The 17,280-nt window shown below is 38.8% G+C and overlaps 1 protein-coding gene across 1 annotated transcript; it reads right to left on the bottom strand.

Moving 5' to 3' along the window:
- Positions 1 to 5,723: 5,723 nt before the first annotated feature.
- LOC130736652 (uncharacterized) lies at positions 5,724 to 7,601 on the bottom strand. Its single transcript, XM_057588454.1, has one exon. The coding sequence runs from the start codon at positions 7,599 to 7,601 to the stop codon at positions 5,724 to 5,726; it is 1,878 nt and encodes a 625-aa protein (XP_057444437.1).
- Between the last annotated feature and the right edge of the window lie 9,679 nt (positions 7,602 to 17,280).

The raw sequence follows: 17,280 nt of genomic DNA, 5'->3' as shown, positions 1-17,280 counted from the left end.
GCTCCAACCACAAGTTCTTTACTTTGAGTTTCTTTGTACTATTCATCTAGTTCAACCGCAGCACATTATTTATACTTTTTACTTTTATAAAGCAATAAAACAAAACTCATAATGCAATAAAGCAATTTGTGTGAAAGAGAAAGAAAAAAAAAATTCTAAGAACTCATAAAGTAAAGTTACTTATATAAGAACCAGTTCTTATTTTTAAAAACTAAAAACTCTACGTCAGTCATCTTCATAGCTCTTAGAATAATTATATCTCCACACCTCATTTTTTATAGGAAGAAAGGAGAGAGAAAGTAAAGATGTGATATGTGATTTGATTGATAGAAAAAGAGAAATAGATAGTAAATGAAGATGAAAAAGAAGTGAAGAGGTGTGTATATATCATTACTCTAGTTCTTAACTTAAGAACTCATCTCAAAAAAACTAGTATCGTAGATGCTTAACTATTTTTGAATATATACATAAAAAGCTAAAAGAACATGCATTACACATTTTGTAAAGGAGTAATAAAAAACTTTAAAATAAAGGAAACCACAAAAACAACAGATTTTAATCACATCGGTGTTGCTAAAAGTTGTTAAGCATCAACTCGATCGATTGTTTATATCATATCTGTCAAAGTTACTAGAAGTCGGTAGGCATCAACTCGATCAATTATGTTTGATTTAATGTCTTGGAATGATACGTGAAAGAAATGGTTATGTAAGATTCCATTAGTTGTTTGAGTTTTATTACACCGGAATCTAGGTTGGTGTATTAATTGACATTTTGTCACAACCCAAAATCTTGAGTCGTAACCGGCGCACAGGCTACCACCTTAGCCTGACAAGCCTATTTAACCAAAACCACTTTTCGAAACAATTTTTCCAAAATAATAAAACCTATCAATTGAGATTTATCATAATTAGAATTCCAAGAATACATAAATTCCAAATCCAGCACTAAAGTGCTAATTCTTAAATTAAAACAATAAATAACAACTCAAACTGATATCCCCCAAGACTCTCATATAGCTGCAGAATAACAAAGACCAATAAAGACACAAATATGACCACCTGCCAAATGAGGTCTATAAACGAAATGAGCCAAATGATCTGACCCTGACAACAATCTGCTACTCAATTGCCTGAAAATCTGTGGAGGGAAAATAATGAATGGGGTAAGTCACGAAGACTTAGTGAGCAGTCAACAACCACCATGAACAGGAAGGGGAAACAGAATAGGCACGAGTTTTTCGCTCTTAACTCAGTATAAACAATCTATATCATCAATAATATCAGTTCAAACCATTTCAGCAGTAAAAAGTGTCAAAACTCATAAAGTTCATAAATAATCACTTCAAATAAATATTATTAAAATCATAGCAATATAACATTTAAAATCTGAAACTTTATATAAGGGTCACACATGTAGAACCGTGAGGCGGCTCCATCTCGCTGATAGCCCTCTCCTCCTAAGGGATGGCCTCTCCGATAGGGGCGGCTCCATCTAGCGGATAGCCCTTTCCTTTCTAAAGTCACATCGTGTCATCGGGGGAAGCTACATCTCGTTGATAGCCTTTTCCTCTTAAGGATTATCTTACCCTAGAGGCGGCTCCATCTAACAGATAGCCCTCTCCACCCGGAATCATGTCATATCTCATCAATCTCATCGGGGGAAGCTACATCTCGTTGATAGCCCTTTCCGTGCACTGGCGGCTCCATCTAACGGATAGCTCTCTCCTCCCGGAATCAAACTAGCTAGGTGCACCTAGGCCGTTACCTCCGCTAACGGCTACGGGATTCTATCAAGGATACCCAAAACCATTTTCTCAAACCAATACAAGTCTCATCAACAGTCTCAAAATCAGCTTTCAAATGCTCATCAAAGCTTTTCAAAATAGCATTCTCAACATCAAATTTTCAATGCTCATCAAAGATTTTCAAGTTCACGATCTCAATTTCACATAATTTCAAAATTAACTCAATGTCATTCTCTTCTCATACCAATTCATAAAACATGCTCAAAATCAGCTTCATAAAATCAGCTTTCAGAGTTCAAGAATGATAGTCAAACATATAAAAACATGTTTTCCCAATTAGATAAATAGGTAATATGATAAAGTAATTAAATCAGTTATAAGACTGTTAAAAATATGTCATAGCAATTGAAAACCACTCACAACTATGAAGAATAACCACAATTGCTTTCTGCAATCCTACGACCTCCGAACGATCCACTTGCCGTTGAATCTGAACACAAAATTAACCTCAAACCTTCAGCATTTATTACCCTTTTGACATACTACCCATGAGCAACCATAAAATTCCCAAATGTGTAACTAAAGCCCTAAAAATAATTCTACTTAATTCTAAACTGTGCTACTACTGTTATTGAAATTTATAGGGTGTATGTATACCTCAATAAAATCAAATGAGCAATCTGAAGATGTGGGTACTCTTCTTCTTCTCCTTCTTCAAAGCATAAACCCTAACTCCCAGTCTTTTCAAGAGGCCTTCCAATTTGACTACCCAAAAATCTGCTTCGTGAGAGTGTCAGGAAGAAAATGATGAAATAGTGAAGAGGATGAAGGTCACGCACAGGAAATCAATTTTGAGAGAAAGAGAAAAAAGGGATACAGGTCTGTGTTTTTATTTTTGAAATTTGTAATGTTAATTGGGGTGTGGGGCTGCAACGTGGATTAGCAATAATTATTTATTCACACCTCAAAATGAGGTGGAGGAAGAGATAGATAGGAAGAAAAGAAAAAGTAAGAGTGAGAAAGTATAAGATGTAATAGATGATAGGCAGAGACTATTTGCGCCCCCTTTTTTGCTAAGTCCGCCATCCCCAAACACGCGAAAAGACTAAAATACCCTTCAGTAATTTAAATTTAAAAAAAAAAAACTACCTTATCTCTACAAACCCTCCCCCCTCTTTCAACCGTATACCATCTTCCTCTCCCACCCAATTTCAAAAGTTTCAACCCTCACAAAATCAAGTCTCTCAAACCCACAACCAAGTCAAGAAGAGGAAGAGAAAGGAGGACAACCAGTAAGAAGAAGAAGTAAGAAGAAGAAGTTGAAGTAGAAGAGGAAGAAGGAGACCAAGTCAAGAAGGAGTAACCCACAAAATACAACAACAACCCATAACCCACAAGAAGAACAATAATATAAGTTATTTTTTACAAGTTTTCGAGGCTTAGGTTGTATTTCGTGTTAAATTTCAGTCCCTCGATTTGATTCTGCAATGGGAGGAGGTTTCGTGACTTTCCCGCACTCTAAACCGCGGACAGGTTTTATGGCTACCGCATGTTTAAGTGCGGTACGCCTGTCAAATCTTTTATACCTACCGCATGTTTAAGTGCGGTACGCCTGTCAAATCTTTTATACCTACCGCAAGTTTAAGTGCGGTTAGCCTGTCAAATCTTTTATACCTACCGCAAGTTTAAGTAGGTGTGTCCACTGGACGGGTTCGGGCAGGTTTGGGCCCGAACCCCGGTTTTGGACGGGTGAAATTACACCAAAATCTAGCCCGTCGCCGACCGCCGAGCAGCATCGGATTTGTCGGGTTCGGTTTCGTCGGGTAGTCGGTTACCTCAGTCGGTTTTCACGGTTGCAGATCCAGAAAAAAAAATCACAAAAAAGAGAGGAGGAGTTCCAGGAAATTTAGAGAATATAACATCCACCAGAAACATAAAATTTTACTTCCATGACAAATGAACAATATATACCTCAAAAAATACATAAAAATATACAATCTTCAGAGACAATTTATGAAGAAATAAGAAATCGATGAAGATCTTCATCGTGGTGGTGCTGCATGTCCTCGCTCTAGCAATCTTCACCGTTGACGTCGAAGGTCTTCACCGGAGATCGCTTTCTCCACCGCAGAAAAGGAGGAGGTGCGGATTGTGGCTAATGGAACACGATCGTTGGAGGCTAGGGTTGAGGCTTGAGAGGTGGCGGCGGTTGAGGGTTGAAGCTTGTGAGGTGGTGGCGGCTGGAGAGGAAGAGAAGGTGGCGGTTGAGGGTTGAAGCTTGAGAGGTGGTGGTGGCGGCTGAGGGTTGAGGCTTGTGAGGTGGTGGCTGTTGGAGTGAGAGAGGTGGCGGCGGCTGGAGTGAGAGAGTGATGAGTGAATCAGAAGTGAGAGCATATTTATATGGCTAAGGTTAGGTTTTTTTTTTGTCAATAGGGTTAGGGTTAGTGGGATTGGGCTGGGCTGAAAAGTTTTTTATTTTTTAAAAGAGTTGGTTCGGTCGGCTCAGAGGTTAAACCGAACTCGACCGAACCAAACCATTAGAGACCGGTTTTTTTTCACCCGCGAACCCGCGACCCGAACCTGCCCACCCGCGAGGCCCTTTTTTGGCAGCGGGCCGGACGGGTTCGGTCGGCCCAAAAAAATCTGGACAGGCCTAAGTTTAAGTGCGATTAGCCTGTCAATTTTTTTTTTAATTCTCTCTGAATTTTCTCTGAATGTTTATAAATTATTTTTTATGTTAGCAAACTGTTGTTTATGTTAATAAACGTGAAATTCGTATTCACCTAGGACAGATGTGATACACAATGTTGCAACAATGTGTAGCACAACAAAACACAATCAGAGTATCAATAATAAACAAACAGTTAAAACACAAGGAGTTGTTAACCCAGTTCGGTGAACATCACCTACGTCTGGAGGATACCAATCCAGGAGTCAATTCACTATCAAATAATAGTTCTCAGGTCACATAAAAGTCCCTCCTATACCTAAGTACTCCCCCTTAGTATAGAGCCTCTTATATGTTCACCACTATTACACAAGTGAATCAAGCTTAGCCCTTCTCCTCTAAGCTATGAGAAAACTTTCTCTAACTCCTAACAATCACTGCCACAGTGATCAAGACATGTTTATCAAAAACAGTTTGATGAGATTACAACTCAACTAAACAAATTCAACTCAGTACTTTGATGAACTAAAGCACTAAGTTGGTACAACACTCACAAGAGGACTCACAAACAAAACCCTAAAATCAATATCTGAATCTCTGAATCCGTGCCCAGCTAGGGTTTACAAGTTCCTTTTATATAGACGTTCACTTGGGGCTTGGATCTTCAATGGGCTGAACGTCATAGAGTCCACTAACACACTTCTGGAAAGAATCTTCATGGAATCAAATCTTACCAGAATAAAATAACAGAACCAAGTAAAACAGAATTTGAGATAGACTTGGTCCATACGATATTAATCTTGTTACTTCAGCCAAGATTAAAACAAACACGCCTTCAGAAGATAAAACGCACAGCATAGGATAAAAACTTCTGAATCACCATACAGTTAGCAACCTCACAACAAGCTTGACTTTAACGACTGAACAAGCAACATATGTAATTCCACCATGTTGCTCCAGATGTTGGAACATATGGTTGCCCATCATGTTTTGAGCAAAATGCAGCCAATCAAAAGAACTACAATCTCCCCCTTTGGCAAATTTTTGCTAAAACATGATCAGACAGCCAAACAATGCTAAAAACAACAAACTCATCCATTTGCACACAACAGCACACAGCATATGATGAACGTACCACCCTACTGAACAACATCAAACTTAGTCTGAACAAAAACACTCAAGCAACAGTACTAACAAGCAACAGTACCATTCTCCCCCTTATTAGCAGAAATTGTCAAAGGGTGCAGAGAAACAACAAAAGTCAACAAAATAGTACAACCATATTGAAGAGATGAAGGAACAAGGGAACTAATCACTAGTAGTATCATCATCAGAAGTACCAACATCATCTTGAGCATGAGCAGCAGCATTGTCTTCAAGAGGCCTCTTGCCTTTAGTCAACTGCAGAATGAGAGTGTCCACATTCTTCTTCCTCAATGTACAACTAGTAATTGTGTCCTGAAGCATCTTAGACACAGCAATAAGCGCAGCAATTGGAGTCTCAGGAGTCTTCTGAGAGGAAGTACCCTCCCCCTGAGTCATCTCAGCCAAACCAGCAACATCAGAAACATGGGCACCAGCTAGCAGCCTGGAATCAATAGTGAGAAGACTAGCTTTCTGGCTAGGAACCTCATCATCAAGGAGAATTTGAGGATGTTGACTCAAAATAATCCCACAAATTAAACAAGGAAAACCAATAGGAAGCCTGACAGCAAAAGTTTCAGCATGCTTCATAGTTTGAGCAAAGACATATTCACCAAAATCAAACTGAGTTTGAGTTCCAACCAGATAAATTAATTTTGCCAAACCTGAAGAAACATCTGAGCTATGAGTGGTAGGAGCCCAATTTGCAGCACCAATGCGATTCAAGATAGCATACTTCACACTCAAATAAGTAGAAGACAGCAATCCTTTAGCAGGCCATACCATAGTCTGACCAGCCGTGAGTTCTTTAGTGATAGCACTCAATGACAGCTCTTCATTTCCTGTGGCAACAGTGCTCCTTCCCAAATACTGGTTAATGATCTCAGGTGAAAAATGGACACACTTACCACGCACAAAAACTTTCCTGAAATCAGGATGCCCAGAAACAGTGCAATTTGTAGTCACATTCACAATAAATTCTCTCACCAACTTGTCATAGCAGCCACCTATCTCAGTAACAGTTTTCAATAACCCAGCAGCCTCAAGAAGTTTCATAATTTCTTGACAATGCAGAATCTCACCAGTCAATTCCCTCTCTTGAGCAATCCTGCGCTGATAAACATACTTCCACTTACCAACACTCTCTTCAGAGTGAAAAGAAATGTTATCCAAAGGAGCAGCAGGCACATTTTCTGGAATTCGTTTCCCAATCTTGCGCTTCCGAGCAGCAGAACCAGTATCTGACTTATCCAACTCCTCAGTTGGAGTCTCATCAACAACAGGAGCAGCATTATCTTTGTGAACCTTTCTCTTGACATTCTGGACAACAGGAGTATCATCATCAAGAATAATGACCTTCTTGCTCTTCTTGTTCTCACTCAAACCCAAACCTAACTTCTTGCCAGAGGAACGCGTAGAGTACTTAGGAACAACAGTCATCTTTTGCCTTTTTGAAGCAACAGAAGCAGAAGCACCAAGGGTGTTGATCAACACCTCATCAGATTCTGAGTTTTCAATAACATCCTGAACATCCTCGACATGCATAGTTTTATCAACAGAGGGAGTAGAGATGGGAACCATTACCTCTTCCTCAAGATGATCAGAATCCTTGTTGCAATCAGTATCAACACCGTGGCTTGATTGGTTGTTGCTTGGTGATGGAACAATTGGATCTACATTTTCATGTAAAACTTCCTTGAGAGGAGTTTCCAACACTTCAGTGATACGAGAATCATCAACATCATCACCCGTACTTGGGTTGATCTCAGCCTCGGAATTCACTCTCTGAGTAGCCTCAGAGCCTCTCGTTACCATCTTCCTCTTCGCTTTGGACGCATCTGACTTGGATCGTGCCTTTTTCCCTTTCTTCTTGTGCGGATCAGATGATGGTTGAGAGATACCTTGAGCAATTGCGATTTCACTGGTATGAGGAGAGGATTTGGAAACCCTTGAAGATTTTGGGGTTTTGGATTTCAGACCTATTACCTTTACCCCGTAAGCATTCATCTCAGGAGTGAGTTTCTTGCTAGAATCTTGACTCATGGTGAAGAAAACACACAGAAGGAAACACGGGTCTTCAAGAAAAGAATGGACGGTTTTGGAGTGAGTTTCAGTGATTGGAAGTTGCACAGTGGAAGTTGCAGGAGAGATTATCAAGAAACAATGGAAATTCCTGATTAAGCGTGTCTCAGAAGTAATAACAAAATAGCCGTTGGCACACAAAAATCCCTTTAATTGCTATAATTCCTCAAATAAACAGATACCCAATAACTGCCTCAATTTTTCAAACTGTGTGGCATCCAGAGCTTTGGTAAAAATATCTGCTAACTGCTTCTCAGTTGAGACATGTTCCAGAGTAACAGTACCATCTTCAACCAACTCCCTGATGAAATGATGACGAATATCAATATGTTTTGTTCTGCTGTGCTGAATTGGATTTTTGGATATGTTGATAGCACTTAGATTGTCACAAAACAATGTCATAACATCTTGTTGCACATTATACTCCTTTAACATTTGTTTCATCCACATCAACTGAGTGCAACTGCTTCCAGCAGCTATATATTCAGCTTCTGCCGTAGAGAGAGAGACACAATTTTGCTTTTTACTGAACCAAGAAATTAGATTGCTTCCAAGAAAGAAACATCCACCTGATGTGCTCTTCCTATCATCAGCACTTCCAGCCCAATCCGCATCACAGTAACCTGTTAACACTGAATTAGTGTTGCGAGAGTACAAAATGCCATAATCACTTGTACCACTGATATACTTAATGATCCTTTTCACTTGAATGAGATGACTAGTCTTTGGTTCTGCTTGATACCTAGCACAGACTCCAACTGCAAAAGTAATATCTGGTCTGCTGGCAGTGAGATACAAAAGACTTCCAATCATGCTTCTATATAAACTAGGATCCACATCAGTACCTTTCCCATCCTTTGTAAGCTTGATATGAGTTGCAGCAGGAGTTCTTTTATGGCCAGCATTCTCAAGACCAAACTTCTTAACAATTCCCTTGGCATACTTACTTTGAGTGATGAATAAGGTATCTTCCATCTGTTTTACCTGAAGTCCCAGAAAGTAAGTTAATTCGCCTACAAGACTCATTTCAAACTCAGATTTCATTTGTTCAACAAATTGTTCCACCATATGGTTCGACATGCCACCAAACACGATGTCATCAACATAAATTTGAGCTACCATGAGTTCACTGCCATTTTTCTTAACAAACAAGGTTTTGTCAATGCCACCTTTGTCATAACCATTGTTGATCAGAAACTCTGTTAATCTTTCATACCAGGCTCTAGGTGCTTGTTTTAAGCCATACAGAGCCTTTTTCAATCTGTACACATGATCTGGAAAACTTGGATCTACAAACCCTTTAGGTTGTTCCACATAGACTTCTTCATCCAGGTAACCATTCAAGAATGCACTCTTGACGTCCATTTGATATAGTCTGAATTTTAGCAAACATGCTACTCCTAACAACAATCTGATAGATTCAAGACGAGCAACAGGAGCAAATGTTTCATCAAAGTCTACCCCTTCTATTTGAGAGTATCCCTGAGCAACTAGACGAGATTTGTTCCTTGTCACATTACCACTCTCATCAGACTTGTTCCTGAATATCCACTTAGTTCCCACAACATTTGCATCATCAGGTCTTGGAACCAATTCCCACACTTCATTTCTCTTGAACTGTCCCAGTTCCTCTTGCATGGATTGAATCCAGAACTCATCAGTCAGAGCTTCTTTGACATTCTTTGGTTCTATTTTTGATATGAAGCATGCATTAGAAACTAGATCCCTTGACCTTGTAATAACCCCATCATTCAGATCACCAATGATATTTTCTTTTGGATGTATCTTCTGAATTCTAATAGAGGGTTCTTTGGTAGCTAAAGGCAGTTGAGAGACAGTGTCTTCTTGTTCATTTTGGAATTGAATTGCTGGCTCATCTGGTTCCCCATTAGTATACTCATACGGTAGATCATCTTCATCATGTGCTTGTTCCGTTCTCTCATTGGATGTATCATCAACAACAACATTAATGGATTCCATCATGACTCTCGTGCGGATATTATAAACTCTGTAAGCTCTGCTGTTTCCAGAATATCCCAGAAATATTCCAACTTCACTTTTAGGATCCAGTTTTCTCCTATGTTCTCTGTCAGTCAGAATGTAGCACTTGCTCCCAAAAACATGGAAATACTTCACTGTAGGTTTCTTTCCTTTCCATAGTTCATACTGAGTGACTGTGTCTCCTTGACGAATAATGACACGATTGTGAATGTAGCAGGCAGTGTTGATGGCTTCAGCCCAAAAATGATATGGTAGATTTTTTGCATGCAACATAGCTCTAGCAGATTCTTGCAATGTCCTGTTCTTCCTTTCAACCACTCCATTTTGCTGAGGAGTGATAGGAGCAGAGAATTCATGTTTGATTCCTTCAGATGAGCAGAACTCAGAGAATTGACCATTTTCAAATTCTTTTCCATGATCACTTCGTATTTTGACAATCCCACTCCCTTTTTCCCTTTGCACTTGGAGACATAGTTCTTTGAACACTTCAAAGGTGTCTGACTTCTCCTTCAGAAATTCTACCCAAGTGAACCTGGAAAAATCATCTACACAGACAAAGACGTACCTTTTTCCTCCCAGACTTTCCACTTGCATTGGCCCCATCAAATCCATGTGCAGTAGTTCAAGCACTTTTGATGTAGTCAGATGTTGTAACTTCTAGTGAGACATTTTGACCTGCTTCCCAATCTGACATTCACCACAAACCTTTCCTTCTTGGATGTTCAACTTTGGTATCCCTCTAACTACTTCCTCAGCAACAATCCTTTTCATACTCTTAAGATTCAGATGACCTAACTTTTGGTGCCAGATTCTAACTTCATCTTCTTTAGACATCAAACATCGAGCAGACAAAGATGTTGTTTCAGAGGTCCACATGTAGCAGTTGTCCTTTGATCTAGCTCCTCTCATCAGCACATCCTTGTTCTTATTTTTGACAACACACCCAGACTGTTTGAACACCACCTTCAAGCCTTGGTCACAAAGTTGACTTATGCTGATCAAGTTTGCAGTTAACCCTTCAACTAGCAAGACATCATCAAGGTTTGGAGATCCTGTGTCAGACAATTTTCCAATTCCTCTGATCTTTCCTTTGGCTCCATCCCCAAAAGTAACAAAGCTCTTAGCATGTGGTTTCACTTTCTCAAGATAACTTTTTACTCCTGTCATGTGTCTGGAACACCCACTATCAAAGTACCAGTCTTCTTTTGATGATGCGCGCAGAGAGGTGTGAGCAATGAGAGCAGTAACATTAACCCTAGGCTTCCACTTTCTTTTGTCTGAACTTTTCTTTTCATCTTCTCGTGATACACCTTGAAGCATAGGATATCCATACAGCTTGAAGCAATATGGTCTAATGTGACCAAATCTGCCACAGTAATGACATCTCCAAGTTGAATTTTGATAGTTCCTGACTTGAGCATACGAATGTGTAACCGATTGCTGGGGCCTGTGGTTCCACATTTTAACATTTGATTGCCTTCCAATCTGCACATGTTCCTTGGTCATGTTCTGACTTGCCTTGTTAACAGCACGATAATCAAATCCTATCCCAGTTTTATCACCTGCACTTTTTCCCACATCAAGAATTTCATCCAGAATATCAGTGCTTTTGCTCATCATGCGAATGGACTTGGTCATTCCTTCCATTTTTGAGTTCAATAAGGCAACTTCTTCAGTTAGCTTCTTCTTCTCAGCTTGAAGGTCAAGGACTTGCTTCTTTTGTTGCTGACCATAGATACATGCTTCTTTCCACTTAGTGTAGAGAAGTTTATAGGCTTCAGCAAGTTCCTCATCGGAGATTTCCTTGTCACTGTCTCCATCATCTGAATCACATCTAACCATGAATGATGTTACTTTGTTTGCTGTTACATCTTCACCTTCAGTATCAGATTCATCATCAGACCAAGTGGTGACCATTCCTTTCTTCTGTTTCTTTAAGTATGTGGCACATTCAGCCCTGATGTGGCCAAAACCCTCACATTCATGACATTGAACTCCTCGGCCATTTCCTGCCTTGTCTTCATCTTTCATTTTTCTTTGAAATTGCTGATTCTTGAAGTTGTCAGGTCGTTTGTCTTGCACATTTGGCCTTGATCGTTTATCCAGCCTCTTCAAAACCTTGTTGAATTTTCTTCCCAGAAAAGCAATGGCTTTAGATATGCTTTCATTAGTTTCATTGTCAGACATATCATCATCTAAATCTGTGCTTGAGACAAGAGCAATGCTTTTATTTCTTTTCTCAGGTCTATCATTCTGAGTCATTTCAAAAGTCATCAAAGATCCAATAAGCTCATCCACCTTGATACTGCTTATGTCTTGAGCTTCTTCAATAGCAGTTACTTTCATGTCGAACTTCTTGGGAAGAGATCTGAGAATCTTTCTCACAAGCTTCTCCTCTGACATTTGTTCCCCTAAAGCGAATGAGGAGTTTACCATATCACGCAGTCTCATATGAAAATCAGAAATGGTCTCATCTTCCTTCATCTTTAAGTTCTCAAACTGAGTTGTTAGAATTTGAAGCCTCGACATTCTAACTCTGGAAGTCCCCTCATGAGCAGTCTTGAGAATCTCCCAAGCATCCTTTGCCACAGTGCAAGTGTTGATCAATCGGAACATATTTTTATCCACTCCATTGAATATAGCATTCAGCGCTTTAGAGTTGCCCAACGCTTCCTCATCCTCTTCTTTATTCCATTCATCCTCAGGTTTCAATTCACCAACAGATGACCCTTCCTTGGGTATATTGACCGGATGTTTCCAACCTTTGACAATAGCCTTCCAGGTCTTGCTGTCAATTGATTTAAGAAACGCAATCATACGCGCCTTCCAGTAGTCGTAGTTGGTGCCATCCAGAATAGGTGGTCTATTCACAGAACCACCTTCCTTTGAGTTGTCCATTGGAACCGAATCAGTCTTCCCTGGAGCTCACCCAACCAGAACAGGGTGCCTGCTCTGATACCAATTGAAATTCGTATTCACCTAGGACATATGTGATACACAATGTTGCAACAATGTGTAGCACAACAAAACACAATCAGAGTATCAATAATAAACAAACAGTTAAAACACAAGGAGTTGTTAACCCAGTTCGGTGAACATCACCTACGTCTGGAGGATACCAATCCAGGAGTCAATTCACTATCAAATAATAGTTCTCAGGTCACATAAAAGTCCCTCCTATACCTAAGTACTCCCCCTTAGTATAGAGCCTCTTATATGTTCACCACTATTACACAAGTTAATCAAGCTTAGCCCTTCTCCTCTAAGCTATGAGAAAACTTTCTCTAACTCCTAACAATCACTGCCACAGTGATCAAGACATGTTTATCAAAAACAGTTTGATGAGATTACAACTCAACTAAACAAATTCAACTCAGTACTTTGATGAACTAAAGCACTAAGTTGGTACAACACTCACAAGAGGACTCACAAACAAAACCCTAAATCAATATCTGAATCTCTGAATCCGTGCCCAGCTAGGGTTTACAAGTTCCTTTTATATAGACGTTCACTTGGGGCTTGGATCTTCAATGGGCTGAACGTCATAGAGTCCACTAACACACTTCTGGAAAGAATCTTCATGGAATCAAATCTTACCAGAATAAAATAACAGAACCAAGTAAAACAGAATTTGAGATAGACTTGGTCCATACGATATTAATCTTGTTACTTCAGCCAAGATTAAAACAAACACGCCTTCAGAAGATAAAACGCACAGCATAGGATAAAAACTTCTGAATCACCATACAGTTAGCAACCTCACAACAAGCTTGACTTTAACGACTGAACAAGCAACATATGTAATTCCACCATGTTGCTCCAGATGTTGGAACATATGGTTGCCCATCATGTTTTGAGCAAAATGCAACCAATCAAAAGAACTACAATCTCCCCCTTTGGCAAATTTTTGCTAAAACATGATCAGACAGCCAAACAATGCTAAAAACAACAAACTCATCCATTTGCTTGAGGACTATCCAGTTAAGGGCGGGACTATCCAGTTACGTCAGAAAGTCGCGAAATCGCGATGGAAGCTAAAAAAAGCTGAAAAAAAGCTCGGAAAAAGGTAAAAACTTACATGGGTAAGCTTCTATTCTTGACTTGAGATCACCCAAAAGAGCTTGGGGGTGGAGGAGTGGAGGAGTGGAGGATTAAGAGGAGAGTGAGGAGGAGGGTGAGGAGGAAGAAGGAGATGGTGTGTGGGAAGTAAAAATTAAATATTACCTTTTTATGTTTTTTTTACTAAGGGCATTGTTGGAATTTTTAAAAAAGGAGATGGCGGACTTAGCAAAACAGGGCGGCGTAAATAGTCTCTGCCTAGATGATAAGAGAAGAGAGATAGAAATAAAAATAGGTTGAAATGAAGTGTATAAAAAAGAGGTGTGTATATATTATTATCCCGTGGGTTAGTGTATGTTAGGTTTAGTGATTTTTTCTTAAAAAAAAAAACCTATCTCACTTAACATTTAAACGGTGCGTTTCACATTTCTTGTTGTGTAAAATAAAATAAAATAGGATTAAGTTTAGTTGCATTTTTTATTCCACAATTATCGTGTTCGTGTGATATGTTTCTTTAATGTTTGACTCGTGTGATTTGGATTCCTAAATTTTTAATTTGTTTAGATCTTCTCTTAGAGACATATCCAATTGATAACGAAATTTTACGTAGTGCTTACTTTATGAGTTTGATCCAACTAGTATCACGCAAATCGGCAAATGTGTCATGCTGTTATTTTCTTTTAAAATTATATATTACTAAAATTAAATTAATTTAATCATTGGAATTAAATTAGTTCAAGAAGAGTGTCATCTTTACAAGCATTAGTGTTTGATGGCGGTTAGCGTAGGGTGTGGGAGGTGCTCCGTAGCAGTTGAGGATATCCTCCATTGTTTACGTGATTGTCCCCATTCAAAGGAAGTATGGAATCGACTGGGTTATGGCTCCTTTGGTGGTTTTTTTTCTCTTCTGACAGCTGGTCTTGGCTGTTAAGCATTATACAACAACCAAATGTTGAGAAGTTGATCTATATCTTGTGGTGGATTTGGAGATGGCGAAATAACATGGCTTTAGGTACTGAAACCTGGAATATTGAAGATGTGCTGCGCTTTATCCTGGGCGACTGGAATGACTCGATGCTTTCTTTGGATTTGCATGAAGTAACACCCACTGCGAGATCTTGGAAAGTTCCAGAAGCAGAGTGGGTGAAGCTCAATGTAGATGGTAGTTGCAACAGAGGTTTGGTGCATATTGTAACGCCTCGATTTTCAGGGTGTTACGGTAGCAACCTACTAAAATAAATATGCAATGTTTTCCAAAAGAATGTATAATCACGAGTATATTTTTTTCTTTTCAAATGTATTTCCAAAACATGTCATGCATACTCCCAACTACAAAGAGATTTACATCAAACCTTGAACAAGGCGAGTACCCGAAACCCCAAATATAAATTTCTAAAATCATTATGCGAGCTTAAACCAATAACGGTAAGCTCTCTAACCCAAGGCTCTAGCCCTACACCCGACTCTATTCTTCGAGTCATCCACAGTTCTTCAAGTCCTCATCTCCACTCGCACAAAGTTTAAGCGAAGATTCTCCATCGCCTAATAGCGTTAAGCGCCCAAACAACAAGTAGCAAACAAAAAGGATTAACTCCATGCAATTACCACATATAAAAGGGAAAAACATGCTATCAAAGTTTAAGTGCGTAACATGGTACATAAGCTAGCAACTTAATTCAAGATAGATAACGACATATATCCAACAACCTAAATTTAATTCAGATATCAACAACATAGATTTAAATCAGATATCGGCAAAATCAACAACATAAAATCAAATCAGATATCCACAACCTCAACAATATAAAATCAAATCATATGACAATAACCTCAAATCAGATATCAACAACCTTAAAAATATAACATCAAATCAGATATCAACAAGTTCAACCATATACATCAAATTATATATCAACAATCATCAATAATATAACATCAAATCAGATATCAATAATCCTCAACAATATAACATCAAATCAGATATCGACAATCCTCAACAATATCAATCAAACAATAATGTCTCGCAAGACGTGATAGTCCTGTGAAAATATCCACTCCACTGTCACTAAGTAACGCCTCGAAGGACGGGATAGTCATGTGAAAATATCCACTCCACTACCACTTGATAACACCCCGAAAGACGAGACAATCCTGTGGGACAAACCCACCTCATCGCCACTTTAAGCAAACCAAAACATCTCATCCAACTCAGTGGTCACTCAAACAACAATCTCAAATCAAATAATCGAATCAACATAATCACATGTTATTCATATTATCAACAAACATACGTCTCATCAAAATGCATACTAACTCAGCTCACTATTTCAACATAACAACAATCAAGATATCAACAATAACCATGTCTTATCCACTAGAAAGCAGTAATGACAGAAACCAGTAAACGGCCGAAGCCTCTCAGAAAACGGAGACACACGTCTCAATAAGTTCACTCGGCCGAAGCCTTTAGAAATCATTTGGCACAAGCCTCAGAAACAGTCAATATAAGCAAGCATACAACATTGCAAGCATAATAATCATAATCCAATGCCAATCAATATAAACATCTTCATCTCAAACGCAGGCAGTGCGATAAAAGCAGGCAGGACTCAAAGACGCGCTAAAACCGAGTAACCCTTACCTTAGCCAATTTCATGCTTAAACTGCAACTCCAATCCAATCACACCCTTGTTTTCCCGTGTCGGCTCGCTTCTTTTTTTGTCCTTTGGCTTCGTCGCCAAGCGCTTCCGTTATTCGTACCCTTCATAAGTACACATAACGTAATTACTAATTGAGCTACCTACTTCCCGAGTCTAGAGCTACGACCTCAAGCAATTGACTCGAAGAAAACACAAGTTAAACTTAATCTCCGTAATGATTAAAAACCATTAGGATCATACTAGGAAGTCAAGACAAGTTGTCATAATGACACCAACCACTAACACAATTTACGATGCTTCAAAAGCTTTTGACTTAGAAAATCAACTTAAGGAGATAATAACAAAACTCTTATTCCCTAACATTCCAAAAACTTGTTCGACTTTCAAAACCTTTCGCATTCGATTTTGAACAAATACCCGTGTGTAAAACACAAATGTTCTTTATTTTCATAGACGAATAAACAACGTACGTAAGTAAAGTACAAAAGAGGTTTTCCTACTCTAAAGCATTGTAATATCATTTTAAAATAGAAGATGTTCTCATCTATTTTCCAAAGCAACTCTTTAAACTTGAAATAACTAATTATGTCAAACGATTATAAATTGTACAGCGACTTTGGCTAATTTTTAAATATGTCAAATGCACTCCGAAAAATCTAATATATTTATCATGGTTTTGTCTACATGTTTTGTAAATACCTATAAATTTTCAAGTCTAAATTCGAAGTACAAAATTCAGGAAAAATAAAATACTAACAACAAATCGTGAGAAACGGGACAGCTTAACCTGTGCTCACTAAAATGCGCATAACTGAGCTACATGAGTCGGAACGACATGAAACCAGCGGCAAACGTTTTCTAACGAAAAGATCTACAATTCTTATGAAGAAAACTTCTTCAAATTAGTTTGTTAACACAGC

This window comes from Lotus japonicus, chromosome 2, assembly GCF_012489685.1.
Source record: "Lotus japonicus ecotype B-129 chromosome 2, LjGifu_v1.2".
Taxonomy (NCBI): Eukaryota; Viridiplantae; Streptophyta; class Magnoliopsida; order Fabales; family Fabaceae; genus Lotus; species Lotus japonicus.
This window is presented reverse-complemented; position numbering and strand designations above follow the sequence as displayed.

Coding starts and splice junctions, on each gene's coding strand:
- LOC130736652 (XM_057588454.1), bottom strand. CDS start 7,601: ATGAGTCAAGATTCTAGCAAGAAACTCACTCCTGAGATGAATGCTTAC.